The 25,065-nt window shown below is 41.3% G+C and overlaps 2 protein-coding genes across 5 annotated transcripts in view; one reads left to right on the top strand and one right to left on the bottom strand.

The window, feature by feature from the left end:
- Positions 1-1,337: 1,337 nt before the first annotated feature.
- LOC119726545 (transketolase-like) lies at positions 1,338-23,415 on the top strand. Of its 2 annotated transcripts, none has more exons than XM_038198276.1 (11): positions 1,338-1,599; positions 7,631-7,748; positions 11,465-11,578; positions 12,157-12,254; positions 13,682-13,873; positions 14,876-15,006; positions 15,632-15,828; positions 16,728-17,049; positions 17,573-17,787; positions 18,886-19,102; positions 20,537-23,415. In XM_038198276.1, exons 1-11 carry the CDS (start codon positions 1,481-1,483, stop codon positions 20,704-20,706), a joined length of 1,893 nt encoding a protein of 630 aa, XP_038054204.1. In that variant the 5' UTR covers positions 1,338-1,480; the 3' UTR covers positions 20,707-23,415. The 2 variants fall into 2 exon arrangements, with proteins under 2 accessions (XP_038054204.1, XP_038054205.1); XM_038198277.1 differs by lacking the exon at positions 1,338-1,599 and adding an exon at positions 5,458-5,736.
- Positions 21,459-25,065, bottom strand: part of LOC119726544 (sodium- and chloride-dependent creatine transporter 1-like) — a 25,653-nt gene continuing 22,046 nt past the window's right edge. For all 3 annotated transcript variants that reach the window (XM_038198274.1, XM_038198272.1, XM_038198275.1), the window contains exon 15: positions 21,459-25,055. In XM_038198274.1, coding sequence (XP_038054202.1) covers positions 24,897-25,055 — 159 coding nt within the window. In that variant the 3' untranslated portion in view covers positions 21,459-24,896. The remainder of the gene's footprint in view (positions 25,056-25,065) is intronic.

Genomic DNA, 25,065 nt, shown 5'->3' with positions numbered 1-25,065 from the left:
CGGATTTTCATATGACATCTGTGTTTATATTCTCAAGTTTGCTTTCTCGTGTTTCTTTTTCCACATGATAATAAAGCTCATTACACTTAGCTGTATGCTGTTTCTTGAAATAAGCTCAATTTCAATTTTTACTAGAGTTTCAATGCTCAGGAAATTGTTGTTGGTTGGCCTATATATCACTGTCATTTGAAGTCATAACATCGGCTTCGCTTTTCTTAGAGTATTGTCCGGCCCTTACAATTGATCTTTTCTTACTATGCTGCATCAAAAGTATGTTTATTGAACAATATATAATATATAATGAATCATTAGCTTTGGCCATACGCCAGCTGACAATATTGCTATCATAAATAAAATACTGAGATAAAAAAAATGAACTGAAAATGAACTGCTCTGTTTATAATTATTGGCACAACTTGGGTTGGTACCATCTTCCAATGAGGGCGCTGTTCAAATCCGACGACTATCGCAGAACAGTGTGAAATACCCCTTACCTCAGTACCCCCCGCTAGCAACGCTATGTCGCAGTGTTTCCGTCGGACATATAGGTAATTAGCTTATTAGTACTATAATTATTTGCTCTAATTTGTTTTGTCAGAGCAGGGGGGGGGGGGTCCCGGATCCACGCCAGACCTGGTAACGCAACTTAAAATCCAAAATAGAATGTTCAAAACCCAACCTGGTAAAGTTTCAGCTCCCTCGATTTTTTTCGAAACAGCCGAAAAACACACTTTTTGACGCGCAACACGCGTGACCTAAGTGAAAACAGACCATCCCGGCCCCCCCCCCCCCCTCCCATCCCCCCCCCCCCCCGGCCGTGATTTATTTTTTTCCATACGTTACTAGATATAGAATTATGCTGGAGGGCTATATGCAATAGAAAAATGTTTAAAACTACCACGCCGATCGAGTCACTGCTGTAGTGCATGCTTTTCGATTACAAATGCGACGGTGTGAGTTCGTTTTTTCTCTTAAAACGGTTTGTTAATCATTTGGAAATTTTTTCTTTTACCAATATGTGGTTCGGATGATTTTTTTCAATGGAAAATGAAGTCCGAGAACCTGGCTTGCAACTCAACGTACAAAATGTACTTCGAATTACGCCCATAACGAATGTGCACGGAAAAAAATATCGCCTCCGGCCCGCCCCTTCGATTTCATTGCTCCACCACGTGCGTGCACGCACGTTGTTCTTCATCTCTTACCGATTGAGGGCGCAATATTAGTGCGCCAAGAAAAACAATTTGTGCGGAATGAGTTCGAGGTTGCAAAACAGCAATGGTAAAGTAATTGCTATTTTTTACCCTTGATCTCAGGGTTTATAATTAAGTTTCCATGCCGTAAATCCATGAAATCGCGCGCGCCGCCATCGTGACCCTCGTGTGCTGGTCTTGCAACTTGTGGCGTGTGCTAAGCCAGCTGAGAGTGAGAGTGAGAGAATTCTAAACTTGTCCAAGGCAACATAGCTAAGGTTGAAAATATGCAGGGAAGTGGTGAAGCTTACCACAGGCCGGACCGGCAGACGGTGCAGGAGTTGAGAGACATCGCAAATAAGCTGCGTATTCATAGTATTCAGTCAACCAGCGCAGCGAATTCAGGGTGAGCTAACGACACGTTACTCAGTCACTTGTCATGGTCTACTCCTAGAACTATGAGGCTCCGCGTGAGCGGAGCCTCATAGATCAAGAAGCCCGCAAAATTGCCTGCAGCACAAAACACTAATAACGTACAAAAACGTCCATCAAAATGCAGCCATTTCACACAGAACCGCTGCACAGTTTGCCCCTATACTCCGTACTTTATCTCTTGACATACTCACGTATCTTGTGCGGAACTAACATAGGTGGATTCTGTCGGCTTTTAGGCCAAAATGATGAAAAATATGCCCTTTCCGCATTGAGCCAACCTGACACTTGAAACGTGCACGCATTATGATCGAGCGATGATTTTCGGTTCGCTCGGAGCGCGCCGCGGGGGGTACGGTACATGCACTTGTACGCATGCACATCATTTCGCTTGTACCGTACCCCCCGCGGCGCACTCCGAGCGAACCGAAAATCATCGCTCGATCATATGCGTGCACGTTTCAAGTGTCAGGTTGGCTCAGTGCGGAAAGGGCATATTTTTCATCATTTTGGCCTAAAAACCGACAGAATCCACCTATGTTAGTTCCGCACAAGATACGTGAGTATGTCAAGAGATAAAGTACGGAGTATAGGGGCAAACTGTGCAGCGGTTCTGTGTGAAATGGCTGCATTTTGATGGACGTTTTTGTACTGTATTAGTGTTTTGTGCTGCAGGCAATTTTGCGGGCTTCTTGATCTATGACGCGGAGCCTCATAGTTCTAGGAGTAGTCATGGTCATGGTTGTTGCTAGCCCCATAAATGTGGCCTATTTACTGGACTGCCTCCGTAAACATAGGCCCCACATCCACATCATGTACAAAAATCGTGTAGACTTTGCCAAATTTTGATTTTCACATTTAGGCTTAGTTTGTAGGGTTTTTTTTTGCTTTAGAAGCATACTCGCCCTCTTTAAAGGCTAGTCAGAAAGTGCTGCCTTTTTCAGATGTCTAATTTTTGTGAAATTTCATGTTGAAATTTTGATACGCAAACGTGTAAAAATGAATCTGGAAATTTCACGAAAAATATACATCTGAAAAAGGCAGCACTTTCTGATTTAGTCCGAGTAACTTGGACCCAACTTATCGCCTTTTTTAACATTTGGACATGGTCTGGCGAACTTGGACCCAACTTATCGCCTTTTTTAACATTTGGACATGGTCTGGCGATAGCCAGACCATGTCCAAATGTTAAAAAAGGCGATAAGTTGGGTCCAAGTTACTCGGACTATTTCTGATTAGCCTATAAAGAGGGTGAGTATGCTTCTAAAGCAAAAAAACCCTACAAACTAAGCCTAAATGTGAAAATCAAAATTTGGCAAAGTCGACACGATTTTTGTACATGTGGATGTGTGGCCTATGTTTACGGAGGCAGTCCAGTAAATAGGCCACATTTATGGGGCTAGGTTGTTGCAGAACATCCAAGTTGCCGTCATGGTTGTAGGACCTTTTTGTGTAGGCTTTACATTGCATTGCAGTTTAATTCTTTGTTTCATTGTAAGCACACTCAAATGCACATGTAGTTTACCTTCAGTTCAATAGTACCATTTGTGTCGGACAAGTTTGGTTACCATTGTCATTACGGAATAAGGCACATTTATTGTTCATGTAGGCCTTTGCCTACCTGTTTTCGAGGTATCAAGTTCTCAAGTCAAGGTTTGCCCTAGGCTACTCCTGCTCCTAGAACTATGATGCTCCGCGTAAGTGGAGCCTCATAGACACAGAACCCCGCAAAATTGTTTGCAGCATGAAAAACCAACTAAGCCTACAAAAACGTCCATCAAAACACAGACATTTCCCACAGAACCGCTGCACAGTTTTCCCCTATAAATCTCCGTACAATACCTCATGACATACTCACGTATAACTTTAAGTTGCACCTAAGGCCGAAAAAAAAATAGTTCTGCTTCCGATTACATGCCTTTCAAAAATAGGGTCGGTCGGTCGGAATTTAATTTTTTTTCCAATTTTTTGTATGCAGATTGAATGGGGTATTCAATTAATATATGCGACGTTTTAGCCTGAACTATTTCCATTGCACTACGAAAGCTATACACAAAATGGCCACAAAAAGTGAATACAACCTACCTTGATATTGTCAACGTATTTACGTTCGATAATTCTTAAAAAATAATGGAAAATTCAGGCCGTTCGCATCATATGCACAACGCTAGTCAAGACGGGAAGCTGGCCAAAACTCCAAAGTGTGTGATGCACGTGTGGCCCGTGGCCGACAGACCTCGTTCTACGGTTGGAAAATTTCGGGAAATACGCTGCATGTATCACTCCAAATACGAGTAGTGCGATCTCAAAATAACTCTTGAGCACGGAAAATACATATATACACAGACAAGATAGATCAATTCTGTGAATTAACTTGCAAAAATGTTCTTTCTCCATCGGTGTTTTCTCCATCGGTGAATCCGACCAGTTGACACTGACAGTGCACGTGCCTAATGCATAGCCATGCTAGCGCTATTAAACGATGGCATAGCCATGACAGACTGGTTACCGCATTTTCATCATGTCTTCTAAATTGGCCCCTGTGCGGCGAGGCGGGGACCAGTCGTCACTGAATTGAGCAAGGTTTACGCACGTGATTATAGTCACCGTGACATCGAATTGAGAGGTATGATGACAGATCGCGAAGCGAATTTGGTTTCTTTTGAAAAAAAATAGCGACTGTAAGCTGGTAAGTAAGAAAACAAATAAATACAAGCATTTTTGACGCAAATGGGTTGTTGAGAGGTATTTTGTGAAGACAGAAAAGACAACAAGCTTTTATTTTTATTTATTCAATCATTATCTTTCTTTTTTTTTGGAATTGCGATAAATTTTTTAGGGTCGCAGCCTAAAAATAGGATCGGTCGGGTAACCAGAAGCAGAAGTGTTATTTTTTTTGGCCTAACAAACATCGCTGGATTCGGTCGGGTTTTAGGGCAAAATGATGAAAAATATGCCCTTTCCGCACTGAGCCAACCTGACACTTGAAACGTGCACGCAGAGATACCGGTATGATCGATCAATGATTTTCTGTTCGCTCAGAGCGCGCCGCGGGGGTATGGTACAAGCGAAATGATAGTATGTGCATGCGTACAAGTGCAAGTACCGGTACCAGACGGAGTTTAGGGGCAAAATGTGCGACAGTTTTTGAGCACTGTGGCAGAGAATATGTTCGAATATATGTGTATCTGATTGGTTCCCTAGGAAAGCGCTGATGCTCGATCACGTACCGCGTGACGTGTATGTTTACAACCGTCGGGCGAGCAAGCCATCGAACCTTTTCTCTATTGCTGATTGGTTGCGTAGGAAAGCATACGGAGAAATAAAGAAAATTTAAACTGCTGAAACGAAGTGGCTAAGACGTTAGTGCGATTTGGCTCGCTGGCCTAATTGTTCGCACTATTCACCGTCCACTATCATCAATCACTAGCGTCTTGGGCCAAGACTAGGTTTTCCCAGCTCTACCCTCAAGCTCCACTCCCCCCCCCCTCCCCCCAGTTTTAGGGCCATTTCCGACAGTTTCCAGTAATGTACAGTAAAATACTGACTGCGTGTCTCTTTTTTCCTTGTTCTTCGACCTTACATTGTGTATTTTCCTCTTCTTTCTGTATTGATCAATTTTCTTGGTGGCTCAATTAAGAGGGGGGATGCCCCCCCCATGCACCCCTGTAGTGCTGCCACTGACCACTTAGGACAAGTGGCCAGTCTAATCTGTGGAACTGCAATACAGGAAGAAAGCAGCCCTGGATTACCATTTCATTGATTTACATGTAATATGCATAGCTTAGAAAAGCAATGCATGAGTGGTCGCAAACCAGCACAATCAGGAAATACCTGGAGAATGCCGAAAGCACCATACACACACACAACCGGCCCATTTACACAGATCCTGGCCATTCAACCACTCCCCACCACGCCAGTAGCCTCTCTCTCTCTGTCTCGCATTAGGCTTTTTTTATGCACAAAGGTGCCTTGACTTTTTTCTGAAAGTGGGTTTTTGTGCACATGCTAACATGGCCACCATCGACAAAGCCAAGTTGCAGGAGTTGAGTGATATTGCCAACAAGTTGAGAATCGACAGCATAAATGCAACTAATGCTGCCAGCTCTGGGTGAGAATTGTTATGTAATTTTGTATTCTGGACAGAAAAATGCTTGGGGGCGTGGCATGTCCATTGCATATTGTACATTTACTTTACATTTTCCAATTTAATAATAAGGGGTGTAACATCTCTTTTCATTTTGAACTTTAATTTTGTGCTTCCCATAATCCCAATTGACAGTTCTTGTAAGTGACCTGAAGTTTACCTAATAAAAATTGCTTTTATAAACTTAATTGTTGTATTTCTGATGAGGCAATAAAGGAAATACCGGCATTTTTATGTACATGTGTACACATGTATGCGTGCAAAGAAGATATTGGTTTAATTTTGTACATGGATGCAGGCTGTGAGCAGAAACTGTTGGGTATTTTGTTTTAAAGTTTAAATGCGGTCAGGTTTATTGTGTAATACTCTGTTGGACATGTACAGTTACATGTGTACATTTTGAGGTACAAGCACATTACAGCCATGTGGCCAAACCAGACTTTATACATGCAACTGGTTCGGGACAATCTTCACAGTCAAAGAAGAAAATGATGGGCGAACTGTTATCTGTATTTGTTATTCAATTAATGAGGAATGTTTATTGTTAGAAAAAATAAATGTACTTTTTTCTGTTTCAGGGGTGGATACAAGGGGTGGTTGGGGTGGCTCCATCCCCCCCCCCCCCCCCCCCCCCCCTCCGACTGACCAACATGCATGGGGAAAAATCCCACATTTTTTTAAGTTCCATGAATAGGGACCACAAACAATTTTTTTTCCAAACTGTTTTAAAGGCCACTTTTTGCAGGAAATAGGTACATATATACCGGTAGCATAATACTTGGTGGTACCAGGAACATGTGCATGTGTACATATTTATATTATACTACATGTAGGAGGCAACAAGTGACCAGGAAATAGGAAGTCGAAATTCACCTCAGTTTGTGTGCGCATACAAGTATGCATGTGAAAGGCCAACAGCTACATGTAGAGCACCTTGGCCAATATTAGTGTTGAGTTGTATGTCTCTGAGCAATATGGAAATGTGTTCCTTTTGGGGGGGGGGGATTAAAGAGAAAAGGGGAGGGGCATATTCATACCAAATTTTTTATTCTGCTACATGTAGTGGTTCCCACTCCAGGTTATTTTGGATTAAAATTTGATTAACATACTAAAGAAGCTGGATCTTTATCTTTTGTGAAAGCAAATTGTTTTTTTGTCCGTACATGTAGGAAACATTGTACATACATTTACGTGTAGGCATAAAGTGAAGAACCAGCCGGCTTTGAATAGAAACTTGCTGTATTGAACTATTTTGTGCACAATAGCATACATGTAGATCTGCAGGTTTTGTGGACAAAACGTGGCTTATTTTCATATTGAAGTTGTCAGCTTAGCTGCATTGAGTGCAGATGTATCGTATGTAGGCTGTAAATTTCCAAATATGTATCTTGGATGAATTATTCATATAACGTGTACATCTTGGTGCAAATTTTGGACCATCCAAGTTGTGACAATGGACTTGACGTGACTCTGGTTGTGAGCAGTGTACACCTAGGGTGTAGTTTCTAGTTCTACATGTTGAGCTGTACATGTACATGTACATGTATGTTGAACTTTCAAGTGTTTGAAAAACAACAAATTACCCCAGAAGTTTCCTGTTCCTGTTCCATAGCAGGGATGGTTGGTACATTCTCATACCCAGAAGGAAATTGCAGGTGTAAGAAGTGGCACAATCTTTTGAAATAACATGGCTGGGTCAAAAAAAAATTGTCCAAATAGCCTATTGTTTTTGTTTTCTAATCCTTGTTATTATCTTTGGTTCATACACATAGCGGTAGTTCATAGGAAATTGTGGTTGTACTTTAATTATTTAATGATTTATTTGTTTGTTTCCATTTTTTCGTTTTCTAATCTGCAGGCATCCGACATCATGTTGCAGTGCTGCAGAAATCATGTCGGTTCTGTTCTTCCACGTCATGAAATACAGGCTGGACAAGCCAAGAGACCCTGCCAGCGACCGCTTTATCATGTCAAAGGTACACAGACATTTGAGCTCTTAACCAGTCCGCGTCGGAGGACGTGATAACACGCTGATTCCTCGTGTCTTACAAAGTTCGTGGAGGCGGACCATGTGTTGATCTTGCATTGGCCGTTGTGCACGGCTAATGTTCTACAATTTATGCTCTAGTGCACACCTCTGAGTATTGAAACATATGATGTTTCGGCAAGAAATATCATACAAATACTGTTGAAATGACTCTTGCAATCAGTATGGTGTTTGGCTGTACATGCATGTACCATTGTACCAGAAGTTGGCTGGAAAATTTGACTTTTGCGAAAATCAAAATTTTCAGCAAAAATAATCCTGGTACGAAGTGGTTAGGCAGTGTACATGTAGCCATTGGCCTCTATACACTGAAAACACAAGTCTGCAAAAAATTTGTACAGCCCTCGATAGCACCTACATGTAATGTTGCATGTCCTATATACATGATAACTTCATTTATTTTTTCCCTGTACCCACCTTACCTCAGTAATAATTGAAAAATTTTAAAATTAATGAAACTTTTGCGACTTCAAAATACCATATACCGGTAGTTGAGTTTACAAACCTATGAGAGAAATGGTAAAAATGTCGAGAGAGAAGTCATTTTCGAATGAAAATTTCGTGAATGGAAGCTTTTGTTGTTTAATGTACAGTGCATACATTGTACGTGTAACATGTCCAGACAGTGAGAAAGCATCATCACACATTAAACTTTTTTTTTTAACATTCCAAAAACTAATTCACTTCCTTGTGGCAGGCAGCATTCTGAGATCCGTACATGTACCGGTATGAATGTACCCCCCTGTACGTACATGTGTGTATACCCTTATGCAGGTACGCGTTAAACCTTTTTAAAGGGAATATACAACATTTGCAAACATCGAAAAATAAAACTACCAAGTTTTTACGAAATACCTTAATAGGATGTTGGTAAATGACAGTCTAAAGCATCCTGTAAAATTATGGCACCTGGTGTGAAGTCATTTTCAAGAAAATGTTTTTTTTTGTATACATTTCCAACGGTGGGCTGACCACTGTTGGAAAAACCTAACTATTTTTCAACTACTGCTCCAACTTTATACTTTTTTCAGTCCAAATTTTGTTTGCTATTGGTTACATGTTCATGAACGGGTGCAGGCCAGCTAGACTGGTTCCCTTACCTTATTTTCCGGCATCTATGAATTGATCCAGTTTATCTTTAGTGGAGTCAAGGAACCAGACTACTGGATCATTTTTGTTTTTCTTGGTTTTTGCAGCATTATCGAACACAAAACTTCAAACATGTCAGTGTAACAATATTTTGTTCTATTATACTAACCCCTCAACTAGTTCATTTCCGAGAATTACAGCGAAAGCCAATGATGTACATTCCCTTTAAACCTTTTTAAGTGTACAGTACACTACAGTGAGAAATGTCAGTTTCCAAAGCAAATATACGTGAGTCAATATGAAAATCATCACTATCAAAACGTTTGACCTTTAGTGGGTGGCAGTACTTGAAGGCATGGATGCATGCATGTATCCTTGGAATTGTAAGGTGGTATCAGTGATGAGTTGGCAAATTTCTGTACAAATCTGCATTGAAATCCTTGCCAAGGACAGGGAAGTGGATTCTGTGCAGTTGTATTGTACCGGAAGGTTCATGTACATGTGCACTGTACTACCCTTTTTGGGGCCTGCATATACTTTATGCAAAGTTTAAATTTTAAAAAAGTACAAGGGTGTTTCAGTGTGTGAGCCTAGCAGGTAGGCCCTACATTGCACACATTTCAGTACATTGTATTTGCACTAGATGATCGTACACACGTGCACATGTTCACGTTACAACATGTACAATGTACAATCTTACCATGAGCTGTACATGTAGCTTTTATTTTTGCAGTAAATCCTAAGTGTATTTTGCATGGTCCATTGCTGTGACCACCGATGATTATTACTGATGAAAGAGACACAGAATTCCTTCTTGACACTGTTGAATTCTTTGGAGGTTATGACACATGCATCTCTTTGAATATTTTTTTAATTTATTGCTATACAATTTTCAATACTTTAGAACTTTGCATAAATTTGTACTATCAGGCACACCCCAATAAGCTTCACGACCTTTTCATTATCTTGCCTCAATAAACATGTTAATGTACCGGGTACATGTACGTAAATTAACCTTTTATATCCATAATTGAAACACAGATCCTGGGAATTCTACCAGAACAATTTTCGAACAATCAGAAACAGATTTCTCATGGTGAGATAGAGATGGAGGGGTTGTGTCAATTTTTTTTTACCATCGCTGTACATAATGTACACTGTACACGTGTACATATGTAAATTCCATGACTAGGCATTTCACGTTAATAGACGCCAGTACCTATTTTTGGTATTGCCTTAAACTGTGCAGTGAAGCATAGCAGATTACCCTCACAAAGCACTCTGCTGAATGGCAAGATGTTCATGAAGGCTAACACCTTAAAACTGCCACTTGTGTTTTGTAACATACGTAACGTATGACAAATGTACAATTTAGCACCGTTAAATACACTTGTATGCTGACAATTCAAAATGTCTTCCGTTTAGAAAAACAAAAGCCAATGATTAAAATCAATCAATTTAAACCACTTGAGTTTTTGTTAAAAATCATTCATACAAATAAAATAACCATGTATACCGGTACATGTAAGTTTGAAAAATCACATGATAAATATGAAAATTAAATAATCATGTAAATGAGTTACAAAAATCACATATAACAACTTGTATTAGAATTTTAGCCCCAATGTCAATGATGTTATCTTGTGGATCGTTTCATCCAGTAGTCCTATATTTGTTTTCCGGGGTTTTTTGGCGCTGGTGCATGCACGTGTTACACATGGCAGTCCATGCTTGATGTGTACTGCATGATAAGGACTGTTGGCCAGTTTCCCTACATGTGTACCTGACTAACGTTGTCCATAGTGGTGTGCACAACTTTAAATGCTGCAAATTTTTAACAATTTTCTACCTTAAATATTATTTCCTTTAATTAATGCAAGTTTTTATCATTTTGGGGGCCATGTTTTGATAGCTTTCATGGTGCGAACGAAAACAATTGGTGTTATCTACATGTACAACATTTGCAAACATCAAAAAACAAAACTACCAAATTATTATGAAATACCTTGACTGTTAGTGAATGACAGTCTAAAGCATCCTGTAAAATCATGGCACCTGGTGTGCTGTCATTTTCAAGAACTTCAAACAAATGTAATACATGTATTTGCTATAAGATGCTAACCTCGAAATTCATCCATTTCTGAAAATTACAGCAAAAACAAATGTTGTACAGTGTACATTGTATATACTTCCTTTTAATACTCCATTAAATCAGCACAAAAAATTGCAATAGATTAAAAATTCCTGACCTACCCACCCTTTTTTTGAAAGAAATGTATCAAAGTAGGATCGTTTATTTTCATGGCTTTACTGGAGTGGGACATGATAGTGGGAGAGAGGAGTGGCGATACATTTGGACTTCTGAGTTTTTCATTACATGTTGGCCATCTTTGGTTGATGGTTTTGGTTTCGTTCAATCTTTTTCCGTACTTTTGAACATTTTACAATGTAAGAGTTGACAAGCAGAATCGCTGATTACCAATGTTTTCGTCATGATGACCCCCTGTGAGCACTGAGTCTGATCACCCATTTTCTCTCTCATTCTATATGATTCAGGGTCATGCTGCTCCCATTCTCTACGCTGCCTGGGCAGAGGCAGGTCTCTTCCCTGTGGATGACCTCCTGACCCTGCGCAAGAACACGTCCATCCTGGAGGGCCATCCCACACCAGTAAGTTATTTAAACAGTCACAGACAGTCAAAGTTCACTTCCACTTCTCCTGTTATGCTTTCGACAAAGGATAGTTACCAGCAGTCAGATCATGTGTCAAGCAAGCACTGCAACAAGTCAAACTGGGTCAACAGACAAAGCAGGCAACTTGTGGTCACAGCTGTTTTATCACTCGACCGGAGTCATAGCATAGCTGTATCAAGTTACTTTAAACAGTCCCAGCCAGTCAATCCTGCTTTATGTAGGCTGGAAATTCTTAAGTGTTGAAAACCGTCGCATGTTTGATTTCGACTGAAAGGACTACTTGGTAAAGAATGTATGTTTGCATAGGAGGTTTATAGTACATGTACAATGTAATTCGGGCCACTTCTATGGTATGCGTCGATGCGACACGTGGTGTGTCAAAAAAACTCCTGTAATGCATATGGAGATCATGTGTCAAGTACTCGGTTGTAGCTGTACGCATCTATAGGAAACTGTCTCAGGTGTTTATGAATGAGGCTGTAAGAAAGTTGCAAGCATACTTAACGAAGTGCATTCAAGTTTATTCATGGATGACCGGTTTGTATCTTCTGCAGAGACAGAACTTTATTGATGTGGGCACTGGCTCCCTTGGTCAGGGCCTCAGCATTTCATGCGGCATGGCCTACAATGCCAAGTACTGGGAGAAGACTGAGTGAGTATTGCATTGAGTGAACACCTCTCCTTTCCTCTCCCCCATTTCCTGCACTCTGTAGTAATGTTGTGCAAAGCGGAACCGAAACTGACTTCGGGTCGGGTCAGGTCTTTTTTTCCCCAAAAAATTTGGTCAGGTCGGTTTCGGTTTTACGTTTTTGATTTTCGGGTCGGGTCAGGTCGGGTCGGGTCAGTTCAGTTGAACCATATTGTCCAAAAAACCCAAAACCAAGTTAAAAAAACGAAACAATATTATTGCAGAGTTACTGTGCCCGGTAAGACCAACGTCAACCAACTGCGCGAATGTGCAATGTGGTGGACGGTCTATCACGCCCAGTCTATAATGTGTAGGCCCACCAGTAGGTAACGTTAAATGAGTATTCACCGACGATTTTCGTGCAATGCAGGTAAGTTCAGACACAAAAAGTTGACATACTGTAGTTGCCCAAGCCAGATATTCAGGTTTTTTTCCAGGTCGTTTCAGGTTGGTTCGAGTCATGTTTTTCCTTGAATATTTGTCAGATCAGGTCGGATCGGATTAGGGGAGTTCAGATCGGTTTGGGTGTACCGGTATATCTTTAATGTTGCGGGCCGTTTTGTCCTCGTCAGTCCTGCACAACACTGTAGCTCAAAGTGGATTGGCACCGCAAAATATCCTCGTGTGAGTTCAGATTTTTGGGGTGTCTTTTACTATTTGTCATCAGGCTTGAGTAGAACAGAACTAAGTGTGTTTTTAGAATATGGAATTTGGCATTCTTCACCTCTGATATCATGGATAATGCTGTGTCTTGAACACTTTTTTGGCAGCTGGAATTACAAAAGTATCACTGTTGCTGCTGTATGTGATTCATAGCATCATGAAGTGCAGGGGTGCTATCCAGTGCTAAAATTTAATTGCATGATGGCGCGCATATATATTGTATGCAAAATTTCATGCAAAGAGAAACTCAGTAGCCCATGATGTATGGCAGCATAGAATGAAGTGACAATTTGAGTTTAGGCAGTGTCAACATTTAAACAAGAATTCAAAATGAATGAAGTCTTCTAACTTCCTTTCATATTCACCATTGAACGAAATTCGCCTGAGTTGAGGGATGTGTCCAACTTTAACAATGTATGTGAATTAACAGCACCTGCAATGCTGCCCCAAAATTTGCTTCGGCATTACAAGCACATTGTAGCTCTTGCATTCAAATTGGCATTTATACTGGTACTCTTACACCAATCCAAATGCTGCAACCAGCCGATTTAAAGAAAACGTCCAAAAAGTGCATTGTTGGCTATGGCTATGGCAATGGCTTTTACACCATGGCACACCAATGGCAAAAACAGAAGCGGTAGCCACAAAACACTCAATTCAGACATTCTACAATATGTACCTCTAATCCAAGGGTAAAGCAAACCAATTCTATCTTTGTCTCTTCACAGCTACCGCACGTACTGCCTGATTGGTGATGGGGAGAGCTCCGAGGGAAGCGTCTGGGAGGCCTGTGCCTTTGGCAGCTACTACAAGCTGGACAACCTGGTGGCCATCTTTGACGTGAACCGACTTGGCCAGAGCCAGGAGGCTCCCCTGCAGCATGAGACTGACATCTACAGGCGCCGGCTGGAAGGATTTGGGTAACGTTAACACCTTCTGTACAGATTTGAATTCACCAATCAGGTCTCCGCAGCCGTACCACAGAGTTCCAACTCTGTGACCTGCCTTCCAACTCTGTGACCTGTGTTTTGATCCCCATTAACCCTAACCCACCTCACTCCTCCAAAATCCTCCTGGCGGTTTTGGAGGATTCTAGAGGATTGAGGATGAATGGTGATTGAATCAAATGAGGATTCTGGAGGATTGAGGATGAATGGTGATTGAAGCACATGAGGATTTTGGAGGATTGAGGATGAATGGTGAATGAAGCACAAGAGGATTTTGGAGGATTGAGGATGAATGCATTTTGAGGCAGGACTGTCTGATGATTTTGAAGGATTTGGCGTTGGTTTATCCTTCATTTAAACACGAGTGCAAAATTTTGGGATGAGGAGGATTTTGGAGGATTGAGGATGAATGCATTTTGAGGCAGGACTGTCTGACAATTTTGAAAAATTTAGGCGGAGTTGCAAAATTTTGGAGGATTTTGGAGGATTGAGGATGGTTGTAAGCAACAAGGGCCTAGGGGGTTAGGGTTAAGGCCAATACATGGATCAAGTTTTTTTTTTTCAGTCTTTATTAGGCCACACATGTACTTCATTCTGTGGGCTTTCCATTAAATGACTTTCAGGGGTTTCCCTCCCACTTCTAAAATCTGAACATTTTTCTTTGCATTTTTGTAGTCGTCACGGAACAGTACATTGGGAAATTTGTGGTATCCTTTGTTTCATTACCATGAAGACTATTTGCTGGTTTTTTTCCGAGATTGAGTAACTCTCCTTTTTTTAGCATTCAGATTTTTGGTACACTGTGGCTCTTCCGATCCCAGATACTGAGGCACTTCTTTGTTATCGTTCAGCTGTGTTACGTGTGACTGGACGCGGACTTGTGATTTACTTGTGACCGGACTTGCAATTTACATGACTAAAACAATGACAAACTCCTGTTGACATGTTCTTAATCACTTTTTAATTTCATTGCAGTTGGCATGTTTGCGTGCTGGAGGATGGCCACAGTGTGGAGGAGCTGTGCAAGGCATTCTTTGAGGCTAGTCAAGTGAAGGACAAGCCCACTGCCATCGTGGCCAAGACTCTGAAGGGAAAGGGCATTCCAGGTTAGTAAAAGTCAGGTTTAGCGATTTGAGGTCGAGTAAATTTCTTTTCTAAGATTTAAGGCCAAGAGATGGTCTTTCACATTATTAAAATAATGGTTTGGCATTTATACACATTAATTGCATATTCAAAGGACCTCATGCTCTATGTAAAGTTATCATTGCAAAAATCAATCTTTCTCAACTTTTTTAAAAAACCTGGATAATTGTGTTTTGGGAAGGTTATGGTTAGAACACAATAACAAAATGCTTTCATTATTAACCCTACATGTAAATCCCTAGGCATTTTTTTGCCAGGAAGCAACTTAAATCCTGCAAAATCCTCCAGCAGTCACTGTCAATATGTTGAGGCAGAGCCAATGACATCCCGGAGCAGTGCGGAGGATTTCAAGTATAATCTAGGCCTATATTTATGCACGGCTGAGCATAAATAACACACAAGGTCCAGCCTAAGACCTTGACACAGTGCATCCTCCAAAATCAGCCACATATTTTTTACCATATACATGTAGCCTGAATCCTGCAAAGTCCTCCATTTTGCAAAGAGGATTTTGGAGGATTTGGGAAGGTTAGGGCAGTTACATGTAGATATGTATACTCTTAACTGATCGACTGAGTTCGTCCTCAGGTGTTGAGAATGAGCTGAACTGGCACGGCAAGCCGCTGGGAGACAAAGCCGCAGCTGCTATCAAGGCCATCAGCGGCCTCATCAACAACAAGGGGCCTAACGCCCTCAAGGCTTCCTCCCCATCCCAAGAACTCCCAGTCCACGACATCTCCAACATCAAGCTATCCTCTCCTCCCGACTACACCCTGGGACAGAAGGTGGGTAATAGAGAATGCAGAAATCATTTGACAATTTCAAGTTTACAAAGTTCCGACTCTTTGTAGAAATACCCCCTCAACATCGACAAGAGTACAGAAGTCTAACGCCGTTACTTTTATACGCTGGGCGCTCATGCGAGGCCCTACCACTTTGCTCCCATTCAGAGTAAAAGCAGTCGTGTGTGTGATTTACTTCATGAAGACTGCAATAGAGTTTATAAAGTGTCATGTACTGTTGATGTACGGGGTCCATACTTTGCAAGTGGCTGTTGTATAGCACTCCTGTAATTTTAATTTTAAGGTAACATACAACATTTGCAAACAAAAACAAAACTACAAAATTATTATGAAATACGTTACTTGACTGTAAAGTAAATAATATTCTCAAGCATCTTGTGAAATCATGGCACCTGGTGTGCTGTAATTTAAAAAAAAAAAATGCTATTTTTGTATCAATTTCCAACGATGGTCAGCCGACCAGCTTTGGAAAAAACTGACTTTTTCCAAATACTGCGCCCAATTGAACAAATTTAGTTGGTCCACATTTTGTTTGCAATCGGTTACACATCTGTGAACGGGTGCAAGCCAGCTAGTCTGGTTCCATGATCTGACTATTCCCTGACCTGACAATTCCCTGATGTCTAAAAACTGCTGTTTTGTTTGAAGCAGGGCTAGGGAACCAGACTACATGAACAGCATTTTTTAGTAGGTTTTTCCAGTATCTATGAACACAAAACTTTAAACAGATCAGTGTGACAATATTTGCTATAAAATACAAATACTAAACCCCAAATCTATCCAATACAGCAAAAGCAAATGTTGTATATTACCTTTAAGTTACATGATTAATATGTTACATGTACATGAATATTAAGTTACATGAGTATCTTTTCTTGAAGGTTGCTACCCGTGTGGCTTACGGAACTGGCCTGAAGAAGATCGGCGAGAATAACAAGTACGTGGTGGCCATGGACGGCGACACCAAGAACTCCACCTATGCTGATACCTTCCGCAAAGCTTTCCCCGACCGTTTCATTGAGTGCTTCATCGCCGAGCAGAACCTTGTGGGCGTGGCCATTGGCACCACCACCCGCAACCGCAATGTGGCCTTCGTCAGTACCTTTGCTTGCTTCCTGAGCCGGGCCTACGACCAGATCAGGATGGGCGCTATCTCGGAGACCAACACCAACTTCTGCGGCTCCCATGCTGGCATCTCTATTGGTGAGTTTGGATTGATTCCAACCTAGGCCGTCATCTCATGTATAAATACCCGGGATTAGTTTGGACAAGTTTATCCTTGATAGGCCCATTGCAGGATTCTGAACAACTTTCCGAAATCAAGTTATAAGGTTGTTAACAATGGTGTCGGCTTCAGTGCAGGAAGATTCTGGTGAAGATGTTCAGAATTCCGCAAGTTATACCTATATAATGAGGTGACTCTGAACTCACCCTGACTCTTCCAAAATTGAACACCCGGGGTGCGTTCAATAGCGATACGTATGCCGGTAAGGGATACACCAGCATACCTTCACTGGTGAATGTTAGGGAAGCGCGATACGGACGGCATACCAAGCATCCCTACCATGGATGTGGTGTGCATGGGATGGGTAGGTAGCTGTCGCCATGTTTGTGTACGTTTATTTCATATGGTACGCAGTCGTTCAGTAGTTAGTGACAGGCTGGAAGGGTCCATTGCAACTGAAGATACATGTATACCCATAGACTGACCGTTACCCTTCCCCAGGTGAGGACGGTGCATCCCAGATGGCCCTGGAGGACATCGCTATGTTCCGTGCCATCCCAGGCTCTACGGTCTTCTACCCTAGCGACGCCGTGTCCTGCGAGCGAGCCGTTGAACTGGCAGCCAACACCAAGGGCATCTGCTTCATCCGGTCCAGCCGCCCAGCCACCCCGGTCTTCTACAGTGGCACTGAACCTTTTGAAGTCGGCAAGGCCAAGGTAAGAAACGAAACAAAGTCTTGTGTGAATTGTAATCAGTGCTTTGTTTGATAATGGAGTGCATGTACATTACAATGATTGATGTAAGATAATCATGGTTAAAATAAAACTGGTGAATTCAAGATTCGGAAATTTTGTTGAACTATCCGCTCCGTGCACAAGTACGCCTTCAACGGCCAGAAATGGAGAGTTTGGGGAGACCTAGACTGGTTTCCGGTTAATCCACTGCGTAATTCCAATGATCCAAGTTATTGGGGGCGGAGATTAGTCTAGGAGAAAATTGCAAGTTTGATTCGAACGCATTCGGAGCAGACGACGCCAGACGCCCATGCGAAGATGCTGTGGCTGATAGCTATGGCATATTCAGGAAGTCGTGTGTACCTCGCGCGCGAACCAGCACGCTCGGTGTCCCATCCAAAGAGCTCTCAAAAGTGGCAAAAAGGCGCCCTCTTTCTTGGTGCATGGAGCCCATAGGGTTAGACTTTTAGATGTTTTCATCATAGTGTAGCATTTCTCAATCATTATCTCCATTCTAGGTTTGCCTGTTCTTGTCTTAAACCCTAACCCTGCTAATTGCAACAGAAAGCGAAGAAGGTAAAAAAAAGTTGTTGCATTTAGCAGCCAACTCAATTCCCTGTGCTTTGTTGCATCTTGTTGCATTTAGCAGGGTAACTGCTCATAGACCCAAACAATACAAACAGAATGTACTGTTGCATTTGGTTGCAGTTAGCAGGGTAACTGCTTGGTGCCAATGCTGGGGAATATTGGGTTCACTGCGCAATTCAACTGAATCCGCTGTTGCAGTTTGTTGAATTTAGCAGGGTTCACATTTCAGTTGTGTTGGATATTGTTGCATTTAGCAAGCTATCTGAGGAATACGTGATGGGTTAGGGGTGAAGAGTTTTCACATAAACACCTCCCAGGTTTATTTTACAATGTGAGCAATTTGAGGAGCATGTACATGTGTCTTTCAAGTCACTTTACAGTCAACTAGTATATGCTATTTCGCAAGATTTTGTGAGAAACGTTTTCAAAACAATACCTTCACCTCATTGTGGTAAGGGACATACAGTAAAGCATCTTTTGTAATCTTAACAGGTGGTGCGTCAGAGTGCCGACGACAAAGTGACCGTTATCGGTGCCGGCATCACGTTCGATGAGGCCATGAAGGCCTACGATGACCTAGCCAAGGAGGGCATCAACGTCCGGGTGGTCGACCCCTTCACCATCAAGCCCCTGGACAAGGACACCATCCTGGCTGCGGCTAAGGCTACCGGTGGCAAGGTGGTGACTGTGGAGGATCACTATGCACACGGTATGTGAGAAGTGGGGACGCCAGTCCTTGACCTCATTGAAGGATTTGATGGTTTTTCAGTTTTTCAGTGTTGATTTGTCAAGAAGGGTGTTTAGAATTAGAGATTTGTGTGGGTTTTGTTGGCGCCTAGACGGAGAGTGTCTGTGGGTCCTGTAGCTTTGAACATAAAAATTAAAGTCCATACTTTATTGCCTTTGCATTCATTTTTGGTTTCTTGTGAATAAAGACTACCTTTGAGAGGTCATGTTTCTAAAACTTGTGGGTCCATAATAAACCAGTTCGGTATCTCGATGAAGTAGCCCAGGTCAAAGGTCATTTCGGATAAAATTGTTGACCTGATGTTACACTGACACCCGTTCTGTTTGTAATTAATATTAACACATGAGCATCGTGCGCCTGTCTCCCTGCGCATTCATGCGCCTTCGATGAGCATTCGATTATCCCAAATGACCTGTGACCCATATCATTGTGCGCATGCGCAGTTGAAATATCAAACTGGACAAGGCCCCAGAAAGATTAAGCAGCAATTAGCCGACCAGTGTTTGTGTAGTGTTTTGGAGCCTTTTTTACCACCAATATATGTTTTAAATACTGCGTGTAGCCCTTCAATGTAATTTTACAACCACTGTACATGTATACTTAGTGCCATCCGACAGCTTACTAGAAACATTTACAAGTTTGCTCAGGTGGGACTTGGTGGGGCTGTCCAGCTGACACATGCAGATGTCTTAGCCACTCAAGCACTGGGCTTTCTGGTGTCGGCTGGGTGGTTCGAATTGGATTGGATGCCGCAATAGTGAATGCCACTACACTGAACATTTAGTTATAGCGAACCTCCCCTGTGGCTCCTAACTTCTATGCACAGTTATATGTATTGAGGTTTTGCATCCATGTGATATTATCATGTGAACGGTGCAAGATCCGCCATTTTGGACGTCTAGCGTGCTCGATCAATTGTACAGTTCGTGTAAATTGCATTATGTGTAACATGCATGTTCTGCGATATATGTAAATATCCAATTTTTCTTACGAAAAATCTTTAGTTAAACCCCCCCCCCCCCCAATAATTGAACAGAAAATGAAAGATGATGAATAAGCCTTAATTTGACATCTGTCTCAAACACCTTAGAGAGTTGCGAGTATTTTTCCTGAAGCGGGCGTATTTGTCACAGGGGTCTATGGCAGCTTATTTACTAGTCTGCAAGTGCAGATGTCCAATATGGCAGGCGTGTGGGTGACCACTGACCTGTGACATCTCGCGCGATTTCTCAATACCGAGCATTGTTTTCCTAAAAACACAACCCCATTGTGTTTCTTATAGTGGGGTTTTGCTGTATCGCAATCAATCTCTCATATTTAAATGTTGGGTTCTGAATTGACGTAAGGCAAAATTCAGAGGCAAATATCTGAAAGTACCTTCTGCCGGTTCTACAGGTGGTATTGGGGAGGCAGTGGCTGGCGCCCTCGCAGCCCACTCTGGCATCGTCATCAAGTCCCTGTGCGTCCGCGAGGTTCCCCGCAGTGGCACCAAGGACTTCCTGATGGACCACTTTGGCATCAGTGCCAAGCAGATCAAGGAAGCCGTCAAAGAGCTGCTGGCCTAGGCCAAAGGTTTGTGTGGACCCTTTCCAACTGCATGTGGATTCCAACCAACCAATCTGTGGAGCCTATATTGATTTCCTTTAAGTGACCCATAGGGGTACAAATGGATGTTTGAATGGTCATTCCCTTAATATGCAATCCAAAAGGTGCGTCTATACCTCACCTGTGTTTTAAGACACTCTAACTTTCATGCTAACAACGCAGTAGCTTTTACGGGCCAAAACAGTAGTAGGATGGGACGCCGTATTATCGCGGTTTCTCGTTCGGAATAGAGATTGCCCACTAACCTTCCTGAATTGTCCTGTCTTTTATGTGGTATAACTCTTCCTTTTCAAATTGATATAAACAAATCCGACGGTGGTGTGGTTTATTCCGTGTACGATGCCTGTGAAAATAGACATGCTTGGAGTGTGCGAACCGAGGTGGACACCCTATTATCGCGGTATGCGGGAAGTGGTTTTTATAATGATCTCAACTTTTTTTCATAGTTAATGTTTGACCAAACATCCCCTGAATAAAGTCTGATATTTCCCCTGTAACGTTCAAGTTGATTAAAGACTATGCCTGCAGGATGATTTCTTAAGGCCCTGCCCCTCCCCCAAAAGGAGAACAAAAATCACTGATTGGCAATTGGGGGCGCCATTCACTTTACACAGTGTGCCTTTTTCTTTTTATGGACGCGCTGTCCTTATTGATCCTGTAAAAAAATGTACGATTTCGCGCTGGAAATATCGTCCTTCAGTGTCATTTCGCATTTTCAGCAATGGAACTTTCATTGACAGAGCACCATTAAAGATTATATTAAAATATATACGGTAACTTTTAGCAGACACGGTGAGGAAACATTTTCAAGTTTTGGAAAACGTGAATATTTATTAAAAAAATCATTAAAAGTCCTGAAAGACACAACATTTTGTAATCGTCCTTTTTATACAACTGGGCAGAAAGTCCTTAATGCCTGGTGAACTGGATAAAAATTTCCACTTGAAGGAGTTTTGGCAACGCAAAACGAGAAATTTCCGATGCCGCGATAATAGGGAGTCCGACTATACTGTTTTTTACTAGCTCTCCAGTTAAGTGATACAGAATAGTAGTAATGTAGTAATCAGTTGTCCCTCCAAGTGTTCAATGTAATTCACGCACAATTACATCTTATACTGTTGATACTATTTACATAGTTCCAATGTAATGGCAGCTGATGTCAAGCAATGTAGTAATCAGTTGTCCCTCCAAGTGTTCAATGTAATTCACGCACAATTTACATGTTGTACTGCTGATAGTAATTACATAGTTCCAATGTAATGGCAGCTGATGTCAAGCTAACACAATGTGCACATATTCATTGAACATGGCTTTAATCGAAAGTGCCATGTTCACCATGAATGTAGTGTCGCCCAACTTGACCCTTTCCTTACCACATTGTTTATTGACTTGGCTCTCCCCGGAACCAAATTGTGTGCTCAGTCGTGCGGAAATCACTAGAACATGAGAAATGGCCCACAAGTTGAAAAGTCACCGCCAAGGAGTGATTAAAATCAATGGTGTTGTGTGTAAAGATTGTTCTTGATGTAAAAACCAAGGCCATAATGTGCAAAAATAAGAAAGTTATGCCTGTTTTTTTTTGGTATCTGGTCCCATTATCAAACTGCAAGCCATTTCACCACATGACACTCTATACCTCAAAGAAGCACTTTTCTTAAATGTTTGTAATGGCAACACTATAATTAACTACATCATTAAAACGATCCGAAAACACTCTTTCATCTGATAAATATGGTGTATGTATGGGTGGCAAAACATACCAATATGCCAGCTTGCTGAAAGCAGTGAATAAATCTGTGTCGAGTGTGTTCTGTGTGTGGTTTCCTTGTCGACAAAAGTCGCCCATGGTAAGGAAAGGGTTCAACATTGAATGATGAAGGATGTGTGTAGTGGGGATATTAACAAATCATGATTCTTTCTCTCTTTAAATCTCGTCTTCTGTGCACAGATTGTCCAATTATAGCAGCTTAATTGGGTTTTTTTGGTTGAGGATATATTTTTTTGTGATGCATTTATTTTTTAAATAGATCTTTCAATTATAGTACTCATTAGATATACTTCCAAAGTACAATCATAAATCCTTGGTTTAACCAAATATAGTATAGTTTTTGTAAAACAGATTTATCTAGTTGAAATGTTCTCTATTATAAATTGTTCCATGTTATTGAATTACATTTTCAATCTATTAGTAACGAATACATTTTCGTGTTTTTTTTATACATTTGCTAAAACGAGAACATCTTAACAAATGCTTACACAGATTTGCACTTTGTGCATAGCCTATGTTTGAATTAAAAAAAAAACACTTTAGTCTAAAAATGCTGTTTGGAGATATATGAAAGTTTATGCAATAACATACAGTACATGTTACAACAGAGTTCATTTTATTTTGTAGAACTGCACTACTCTGTAGGCAAACGTACATGAACATTGTACTTGTACCGGTAGATGTGTACCTTTAATTTTGTGCTGCACATGAGTACATAAAATAACCCGTACACATATACTTAACTTTTAAAGAAATGTAATTATACTATAATTCTCTTGGTTTGGGTTCCAGATACAAATTTATACTTTGTAACAAAACAACATTTCTTGAAAAGTATAAGCATGTTCGTCTAGGTGATCATAGATTGCATCAGCTAAATAAAATGATCGGAGAACATTCAGACACGGAACCTTACAGGGCATGCATTTGTGTGATGAAGAAACAAAAGACTGCAAACAAGACAAAGCAAGCCTAGTAGAGCTGGTCCCAGAGAGCACACAATTCTACTTAATTGATTCTGAATGGCTATTCACTGGAAGTCTTTTCATGCATCTGGTCTACACAAATAGGCCTGATTCACGGGTCGGCCATATTATATTGAAAGCGAGGTAAAATCTTCATTTTTGGAACTTGGGAATAGAAATGAAAGTAATGAAATAAAGTTTATTACAAATTTAAACCAGTCTGATCCGACGAAAAATTAAAATTTTGTGATTAATGATACGCTAATTGTTTTAAGTCACATTTAAAAAAAAATTTGAAAATTAGGCTTGGAACGCATAAATAGTCTGGCACCATCCCAGTTAACGGTTTACAAGGCCTATTTACACATACGTGATTTTGTTGCAACGACTGTCGCGCGGCAATGTTGTACACGGGTGTGTGTGAACGAACACATGATATTTTGCAGGATTTTTGAAATAGTTAGCACAATAAGTCGCATGACTTTGTCCCGTAAATGTAAACGTGCTCATTGATTTGTGCGTGTATATAAACACGTGCGACATTATCACGTGACAACAAAATCGCGTACATGTGTAAACAAAATTCAGGGAAAACGCTCAAATATGGCTTAATTGTGAAAAAAGTGTATGGGCCTGATATAACACATTACAGGATAATCCAATACGACAGCACTGACTAGCTGTGTTCACCAGTTATCACAACCAGAGTCAGTCAGGGAGTCGGTAAGTCAGGTATTGTGAGGACACTAGGCTGTAGACTTCAACAAGAATCACAAAAATCAATCAGGAGGGAAAGCACCTTTCACACTGATCATCAAACGTGGCTCTGCCTATTGTAACCCATGGCATTTCTTCCATGCCCCCAAATCTGTCTACCGTACATTGTACATGTACTTTTATCTTCTCGCATACAACACTAGAGTTTGCTCACTTGGCTGGCCTGCCAAAGTCAACAATAGGGGTGTGCATCGGAACCGGGTACCCGAGTACTCGACCGCTGATGCTAGGCACTGGTTCCAGATAATGGGATTGGGTAACCAAATACCAATTACTTAATAACTTCTCAGACAATGAATAAGCAGCCATTTTCGGGGAATTTTCAACATAAAAACCAGGCTACATGGAAAATCAAAACAGATTTCATGTTTACGCCTAATTTAATGCGCGATGGATGATGCTTGCGAAAGTTGCAGTTTACACCGTAAAGCTAATTCATAGGATTTGAATTTTTTGGGTTGGGCTTCTTTAATGGCTACCCTGGTACCTGTGTTTTACTTCCATAGGGTACCGGGTTCCTGTACTACCCGTAAATGCACACCACTAGTCAACAACTGTCATTTGAATTGGTTGTATCCTTTACCATTACATTTAGTCATTCGCCGATACTGAAATGGTTCCCTTGTAAAACTAAATGTATTCAACCCAGGCCTAGCTCCAGTCTCTCCTTCTCAGACAGGCTCCCGTCTTCCTTAGGGTACTCTTTGTAGGAGACCAAGTTGACTGGATCTTTGCTGGTGTCGGTGGTGGGTCGCATCTGGTGTGGTTTCAGGCGTGGTGTGGTCAAGATGCACCAACGCTGTAAATGT

This window comes from Patiria miniata, unplaced genomic scaffold (assembly GCF_015706575.1).
Source record: "Patiria miniata isolate m_02_andy unplaced genomic scaffold, ASM1570657v1 HiC_scaffold_2, whole genome shotgun sequence".
NCBI lineage: Eukaryota > Metazoa > Echinodermata > Asteroidea > Valvatida > Asterinidae > Patiria > Patiria miniata.
Note: the sequence above shows the minus strand (reverse complement) of the source record. Positions and strands in the feature narration are given on the sequence as shown.

Coding starts and splice junctions, on each gene's coding strand:
- LOC119726545 (XM_038198276.1), top strand. CDS start 1,481: ATGCAGGGAAGTGGTGAAGCTTACCACAGGCCGGACCGGCAGACGGTG. Junction 17,050..17,572: donor CCATGCTGGCATCTCTATTG/GTGAGTTTGGAT, acceptor ACCCTTCCCCAG/GTGAGGACGGTGCATCCCAG. Junction 17,788..18,885: donor TTGAAGTCGGCAAGGCCAAG/GTAAGAAACGAA, acceptor TAATCTTAACAG/GTGGTGCGTCAGAGTGCCGA.